The sequence below is a fragment of the Haliotis asinina genome, chromosome 4 (genome assembly GCF_037392515.1).
Source record: "Haliotis asinina isolate JCU_RB_2024 chromosome 4, JCU_Hal_asi_v2, whole genome shotgun sequence".
NCBI lineage: Eukaryota > Metazoa > Mollusca > Gastropoda > Lepetellida > Haliotidae > Haliotis > Haliotis asinina.
The window spans coordinates 54,288,775-54,297,909 of NC_090283.1; the positions used below are offsets into that span (position 1 = coordinate 54,288,775).

Consider the following 9,135-nt stretch of genomic DNA (forward strand, 5'->3'; position numbering starts at 1 on the left):
TGCAGTGTATGCTTAACTCCGAAACAAGCGGTTTTGAAATATTTTCGTATTTTATCAGTGTTCACGATGGTGTTTCAAAGATATTGGGCCCTGTAAGTTTCAGATGTCTGTCTTAGCCACTGAAAATTCACAGGACCCACAGAATAAAGTTAAACAAACATTTCAGATTTGGCATTTCTTATAATTGAAATTATTAACATTATATGATAACAAACATAAGATTTCTAAACAGCAAACAAGTGTCACATGCCGCAAATAACGACTTCACACACAAAGACATTTTGACATATTCAGTCAGACACTGGACTGGCGGGTTGGTGATTTCTGTCTGACCACTGATGAATCTGCCAGATTTGTCAGAGGACGCTTTTCGTGGACACTGCTTTATGAGTGTTCACTGTAAGTTTCAATCATAATGTGTGTAATAACTTTCATAACGATCTATTAACATTTTTTCTCATTTCTGTGCATTTCCATGCATCCTGATGCATGTGTCTAGAGCTAACAGGCCTGTGGTCATGGAAACATTGTTCCCTTTATGCCCAAAAAATGGAATACAACCTCATGTTCTATTTTCACCTTTGGGTACAGTGCCTTGATTTCATCTTATTAGCACTGTATTTATTGATCATCATCACTCCCCCAAAGCCATAAATTACGAACATCTTAACAACAAACTTAAGATATTCCTTTCTTAAGTATGTTACTTTAAATATGAAGCTTTATGTACTTTCCAAAAGTTGAGCTAGCCAAGAAGATATGTGAAATAAGCACATGAACCCGGTTGTTTTGTTTTGAACTGCAGCTTCCTAGTACAATGTACTTTGATAAAGAGCAACAGACTCAGTTGATTTTGATAATATATCCAAGAAGTGAAAATGATGTTGTATCTTTATCTAATACATAATTTGTACTAAATGTTTAAAGACAGTTTGCACAATACACATCTGCTCACTGACTCAATGTGTAAAGTATTCACTTCAATATTGAACACTAGGCTGCAGACATGGTGTGATGAAAATAATGTGCTAGGTGACTTTGAAGCAGGTTTTAGACCTGGCTATTCTACAGTAGACCACATATTTACCTTTAATGCCTTTACTGTTTATATATTGACTTTTGCAAAGCATTTGACTCTTTGAAACACCATATTCTCTTAAATGCTTTGAAACATGTTGGCGTGTCAGGTAAATATTTCAACATCGTATCATCCATGTACAGTAGTCTGTCAGCCTGTGTGAGAACAAGCACTGGTCTGTCTCAATCATTTGCATGTAACATCGGTACCCGCCAGGGTTGTATATTAAGTCCTCAAATGTTTATCATATTCATTAATCATTTATATACATTATTGGAGGATGTAGGTGGCAGAGGGGTGTTTATTTCACACAATGTTACGTAGATGACTTGTATGCCTTAATGTTTGCAGATGATGTTTCTGCTCTGGCAGATAGTTGTAACCAGTTACAGTTGAAGATAAATGCTCTAGAACTATTTTGCAATAATACATGTAATATTGTATATGTGTAAATTTGAAGGAAACTACTAAGGTTGTTGTATTTAGACAGGGAGGTCCACTTAGGTCTTATGAGAAATGGTACTTGGGGAGATCCTATTGAAATAGTTTCATTCTATTGTTACTTAGGTTTAACATTTACTCCGAAACTTGCCTGGAGTAAGGCGCAAACAAGGCAGTACTAACAATTAATGGTTTCCAGGGGAAAGTTGGTAATATTTCTTGTTCAGACCTCTTTAAGATATTCGATTCAATGGTAACTTCTATTTTATGTTATGGTTCAAAAGTCTGGGGATTATCTTATTGTAAAACTATTGAATCTGTTTATCTTGCTTTCTGCAAATATTTTCTCAAAGTCAACCTATCTACTTCATCAAATATGGTTTTAGGAGAATGTGGTAGGTATCCACTACAGCGTGAGTACACAACAAAGGTTATTAAGTACTGGTGTCACTTACTGCAGCTACCCAAAGATAGATTACCATATCAGTCCTACATGATGCTGACCGGTGAAGGTCCCGGAGTAGAATAGGCCTTCAACAACCCAAGCTTGCCATAAAAGGCGACAATGCTTGTCGTAAGAGGCGACTAACGGGATCGGGTGGTCAGGATTGCTGACTTGGTTGACACATGTCATCGGTTCCCAATTGCTCAGATCGATGCTCATGTTGTTGGTCACTGGATTGTCTGGTCCAGACTCGATTATTTACAGACTGCCACCATATAGGTGGAATATTGCTGAGTGTGGCAGAAAACTAAACTCACTCACTCACTCACCCTACATGATGTTTAAGGCACTTGATGAGTGTGGGAGAATTACATGGGCTAGTAAGGTTAAATATTAGTATTTCACTTTGGTTTTGGTTACACCTGGTAAAGCCACAGTGTTGGAGATTCAAAGGCTTTCATATCTAGGTTCAAACAGTGGTTATGTGATAATTTACAGCAGGCATGGTACTCCTCTCTGGAGTCTACACCTAAATGTTATCTCTACATTCTTTGTTGGATGTTGAAAAGTACTTCTGTTGTGATTTAACTCTTCATGTAAGAACTGCTATTTGCAGATTTAGATGTTCAAAAAGTGAAAATGACATTATGTATTAATCTAATGCATGATTTTTACTAAATGTTTAAAGACAGTTTGCACAATACATATCTGCTGATACTGTAGATATCTTAGAATCTTGACTAAAAATCAATTTGCTCCTTTTGGCACATAGTTAAACTTTAGAAGCAAATAACCTCACTGGTATCCAGCTACACTTCACTTGAAGGAACTGTTGCAGGAATTAGTTATGGACAAATACTGAAATAATGCAGAAAATGCAGAAAATATGACATCACCAGTTGGCTTAGGGCAAGGGTGCCATTGTATAGAGGTGACTCTTACCTTAGCACAGATTTAACGCCTAGTCTTAGTGCTAAGGCTGTTTTCTACAACACCGAGGTGGGATAAGGGTGATAAGGATACAGGATATATACAATGTCATTTTATTAGAAAGCATATAAAAGGATAGCTGGTTTTAACAAATATTGATGATACAAAAGGTGAAAGTCAACAATAAAATAGAACTCACATATAAAACTGATCACAAAAATGGATTTCTGAATCTATTATGCATGAAACACATTTCCATAAAACTATAACAACGTGAATGAGAAGCTGTAGATATATCTATACTTGGATGCTAGGCATTAACACATAATGATATCTGAGATCACCTTGTAAAATAATATATGAAATATGTACATGGCCTGGAGTAGATATTATATATACTGATTCATATCAATACTTTACAGTGTATATAGGAGCACCAGAATATACAAAAGCATTGTTGCCCTGGCAACCAGAGTACATGATGGAATTCCAGAGTCTGAATAAGCCAATCATCAAGGTAGATAGTTGTAGTTATAGACAAGCAGGGCTTAAAGCCTTGTCGTGATATATACATGACAGGCTGGACATGCTCATTAATCATCTCAAAACAATAAATTAAACATCACCAGCTACACATGAATATTTTCCTTCATTTATATCACTAAACAATACATAGGGAACCTTGGTGGAGTACTTCTACAGGTGAGATATAGTACAACTTTATCACATGCGAGTCATGGAACAATGTTGCTGCAGGTGAGTTAAAGCACACCTTGTTACAGGTGAGATATAGTACAACCTTATCACATGCGAGTCATGGAACAATGTTGCTGCAGGTGAGTTAAAGCACACCTTGTTACAGGTGAGATATAGTACAACTTTATCACATGCGAGTCATGGAACAATGTTGCTGCAGGTGAGTTAAAGCACACCTTGTTACAGGTGAGATATAGTACAACCTTATCACATGCGAGTCATGGAACAATGTTGCTGCAGGTGAGTTAAAGCACACCTTGTTACAGGTGAGATATAGTACAACTTTATCACATGCGAGTCATGGAACAATGTTGCTGCAGGTGAGTTAAAGCACACCTTGTTACAGGTGAGATATAGTACAACCTTATCACATGCGAGTCATGCAACAATGTTGCTGCAGGTGAGTTAAAGCACACCTTGTTACAGGTGAGATATAGTACAACTTTATCACATGCGAGTCATGGAACAATGTTGCTGCAGGTGAGTTAAAACATACCTGTTACAGATAAGTGATTGCAGAACTCTGCTGCAGGTGAGTCAAAGCACACCTTGTTACAGGTGAGTCATGGAAGAATGCTACAGGTGAGCATAACCCTGCAATGTGTAAGTCAAGGCAAGTCACTGCCTCAGAAGAGTTAAGGCGCTACCCAGAAAACAGGTGGGCCTCCTCCATATTATCAGCAACAAACAAGCAAGAGGCAACTAATGGAATATTTGAACCTGTACTAGTTTAGCCTTGTGTCTATATGCAAATATACCCAGACACACATCTAAATATAAACAAAATTATCACATGAATATAACTGCACTACATGTAAAGCAATATTTGTTATGGATAAACTTCCATGGTTGAATGTCAAATTAAACAAAGATTAATTATTAAGGACTGACTGTTGGGATCACAAACGTGTTTCATCCACCATCATGAAGGGCATCGACCCTCCTATAATGCCAATACATGTTATGCATAAAAAGTATTTCAAAAAGTAAATACTGAATTACATCTGACATCTACCAGAAATTCAATGAAGACAAAATCACACATACACTGAGATGAGGTGTAAGTGACTGGAGCTTACCCACCATTTTGAGCAACATTGCAGTAATATAATGACGTCTGCTACACGTGGAAGGAAAACTCAAAGATGCATATTGCAGACGTTTACAAGTTTGGGACAACCAATGAATATGGCAATGGTGCTGACAAGCCTAGAAACAGAACTATGGTGAAAAAATATTTATTACTCACCCATTGCAGATATCACTGTTTAATAATTTTGCAAAGTTATTACACATTGTTTAATAACATCGCATGATGCCGTACGTATGACGTCAAAGTGCTTTACAGTTATGACGTCACAATGCTAAGACAATAATACTAGATGTTGCTTGACTCTCGGAAAGCTGAGTATCACCACGCTAGTTTAATTCTTAGGGAAGAAGTACTTTGCTCTATATCATTTTGCTAATGTTGGGTGAGTAATAAATAAGATACGAAACTATGTCCCCTGTAACACCATATTTATACCATACATTCACTCGTTTCATAAATATGGTATTACACGGGACATAGTTGAGAATTCTGTTTAATTTCTGGAATGCCTATATACTGGACTCTGCGAACTGTGGTGTCTTGAATAACTGGTCCTCCCTTGAATCCAAATGTGGTGGGAGGGAGGACTTTGACAGGGAAGATATTCTATTGACTTCTTTGAGTCATATTCAAAATTTGGTGTGATAAACAATGGGAGAGTTCTATGGATATACAACTTCTTTATTATAAGTCAGAGCCACATTTAGGTGTAGCTGCAGACTTGCTTGATAACGGTGTTAGCTGGCTGCTCACATTAATAAAAAAGAAGCTGCCTATCCATAGAATTTTCCCTGTCATTTAAGATATTCTCTTGATGAATTAATATTATCCTATTAATGTCCAAATACTATTCTACCATATTCACAATCATTCTGTGTTGTCAGGATGAAAAAACAATTTGATTTCTTGAAAGATCTCTTTCCTTGCCTTTCTAGAACCTTCAAACTCATTACTTACAATCAGTCCATGAAATATGGGGTAATGTCGATGTACGACATCAACCCCAGCTTTTCTCAAGCGTTCGACGTACAACATCCCATCATCCCTCAGCACATCATACTGAACTGTAACCACCAGGGCTGCGGGGACCTTCTCGATCTCATGACCAAGCAGTGGGGATAAGTAGGGGTTGATCACCTGGAACTCAATCTCGCTCCACAGGGTTTCATTTCCACTTTCCTTATCCATCTCCCATGTTCCACTGTAATAGTTTTCCGGGAAATTCTTCACGTCAACCAGGTCTGAAAAGTGAGTCTTCTTTATCTCGGGGGACACATGTAGGTTTTGGGTCATGGCTTCAGGCAAGTTTGGATGCGATGTGGGTCCAATGTAGTGTGACCAGAACTTGGCCATGTCCAGGTTGGTATTGGTGTAGTAGTTGTTGGTGTCGGTGTAGGAAGGAAGCTGAAGGTTGAAGGCCTGGAGGGCGGGGTAGATGAGCACCTGGTACACCACGTTGGGGAGCTGTGCGTTGCTGTTCAGCATCATCGCTACTGAAGCTGCTAAGTTGCCTCCTGCGCTGTCACCTGGAAATAGTATCATTATTATTTATTATTATAATAGGATATTTATACAGTACACATATCCATTCAACTAGTTTTTTTTCATTGTTTGTTTGGTTTTTTCTTAAGTTTTTATTTCCCATTTGTACATTGTACATCATATTCATCACGATACCCTGCCATTCTTTAAAGGTTATGGTATAAAATACTTGCCACAAGAAAATGTAAATGTCACACTGTGGTAAATAAAGAAGCATGTTTTACAGCACTCTTTCAGCACTTACACATATTTCATTTTCCAGTTTGAAATTTTATTATATATGAATACATAAGGGGTAATGATATTCGAAAAAAATGTATGGATGGAAGACCAAAATGTATGAAAATGTTTGTCTCACATTTGAGTAGGCAATACATTTTGTGGCTCTTGATAATTTCATATTTCCTACTGACAATAGTGCAAGTTTGGCTTCGTTTGTTTTAAATTCATTTCATATATTATATACTTCACAATAAGAAAATAACACATTAAGTGGATTATTGCCTTTGCCTTTCCAACCAAATGAAATATTTTCATGAGGTTGATATTCCCTTCAGATAATATGTCCAGCCAACTGGACACCTCCTTCAATATGTTCACAGTATTGTTGTTATTATTATAGAATATTTACATAGCACACATATGCAGGCAACTAGTGCTGGCTTACAGCGTTGACATATATTTCCCTTGATCACTGGATGTCAATATCAATGGCCCATTGTATTATCAGTCTCAACTCCCTTGGGAGTATTCAACTCTCGCAGCCACTAGGCGCACCAAGTCTTTTTTCTTAGCTGTCTCATCCCATCAAGGTACCATTCAGAGCTGGGTGGGCTGGAACACAGTGACAGTACTTCGTCCAAGTTTACTGCACGTTGCTGTACCCACAACTAGGTGTATGCACATATTCATGTGGCCACCATCTGGTCATTTACCAACGGATTCGTGGGTTGGAAGCCTGTACGTATTAAATCGGGTGGTTCAACACCTAGCTCTCTTCCAAGATAGAATATGCTATTTAGATGTTTGTTTTTATTGAGTTAAAAAAAAGTTGAAACTAGTTACTAGTTGTAGTAAATGATCAATGACCAAAAGGATTTTGCATGACACAACTTATACAAGCGTGGTTGTGGTCGAAGTGACACCCACCTCACTTCCAAGAGTGAAATTGTTATGTTAACTTATAAGCACAAAATCCTATTGCCCATCAATCAAATACATATTTTACTACCAGTACAAAGTAGTTTATATATTGTAACTCAGTGAAAACAATCCTAAATACCATTTATACTCAGATTTATACACCACCAATTTTTAAAATCGTGGCTTCATGGTCTAGAGTCAGTTTGAGAATCAATTAGATTGTGGTTTGTTTTTATCACGTTAAAAGATAAAGACTACTCTCTACATGTAGTTAAATATGTTTTTGAATCATGACCAAAAGGATTTTGCATGACATTGTTTGTAACAGAACTACAAGAATGATTCATAAACATGACAAGAAGCGATTCTGACAGAAATGTCTACGAAATTAAGATCGAAGTATCTTGGAAAATAAGCAAAGCAGGTGACAAGATTAAATGGCTGCAGATTGTGAAAACATAGCTGTTTCAAATTTTCAAAAGAACTGTTGCGATTGCAGGTTTACACGAACCTATGTACAAGATAATCTACCCCCGGTAATGTAGATGAATACTACAGCAACCCTCATGGGTATACCCCATATTACATCACGGAGGCACGCAAGTCTGATTAGTTGAAACTTTGTTCGCGCGAGAGAATTGTGCAGTGTTATCAAAAAGGTTGATTTAAGGTAATTAGATGTCGAAATGAGTAGTTTTAATGACAGGGTTTCATTGTTAACGATGTTAATAAATGATTTATGCTTTTGTATCCCCCTTGAGTATATGTGATCTTGAAGATAATGGCACCATGCCAAAAATATATATCATTTCAAAATGGATTTGTAACATTTGGCATGATATCGTTGCATATATAATCAGCATGAGCATGGCATAATTTTATCATATTGGGTATACATAGATTGGAGACAGAAATACAATTTAAATTTTCAGTGATAAGCCTTTTTGATCCACATTAATTTTTGTGCATTTGTGATATTTATGTACACTAATGCCTCCATCCTTGGGTTTTTGAAACATGATTTCTCGCTTTCTCATTCTTTTTTCCTTGCAACACAAAATTGAAAATTCTTTCTGAAAGTTTTGTACTGCGTCATCTGGTGGACTAGGAATTGAAGAAAAAAGATGATTCAGTTTTGGTAGTAGCAAAGATTTCAAAAAAGTATTTCTACCCATTGGTGTCATATATGTCACAGACCATGGGTTCATTTTCTTACAGATTTATCCAAATTTGTCTTTATAACTGAAGTCTACCAATGTCTGTTCTGAAATTTGACTGTGTCCAATCCTAATTCCATTCTTTGCAAGTCTTATGCCGAGATCTTTTCTTGGATCCTATCCTATTTTTATTCTGTGCTAACTTTTAGCCGTGAGAATCTTGCAAAGAGAGCCAGTGTGTGTGTTTTTTGTTTCCTAACAAGCAAATCTAACAGTTTGGCATAGAGAATAAAGATATAAGGTGATATTGGGTCTCCTTGGTGACGGCCCCACCTTATCTTTAAAAAATCAACGAGTGCTTGATGTTTTTCTGTAGACCATTGGATGTCAATTTCCACGCCACATCATATTATCAATCTCAACTCCCTTGGGAGTACATAATTCTTCCTGTATTCAGGTGCGCTGAGTTTATTATTAGATATTAAATACAAGGTGGGAAAAAAATTGTATCTTACATCCAAGAATTTGGTGTAAAGAAACCAATAGTTTA

At 36.9% G+C, this 9,135-nt stretch overlaps 1 protein-coding gene across 1 annotated transcript; it reads right to left on the minus strand.

The window, feature by feature from the left end:
• Window positions 1–5,610: 5,610 nt before the first annotated feature.
• On the minus strand, window positions 5,611–6,231 carry LOC137280995 (arylacetamide deacetylase-like). The gene has a single exon (XM_067812165.1). It carries the CDS (start codon window positions 6,229–6,231, stop codon window positions 5,611–5,613), a length of 621 nt encoding a protein of 206 aa, XP_067668266.1.
• Between the last annotated feature and the right edge of the window lie 2,904 nt (window positions 6,232–9,135).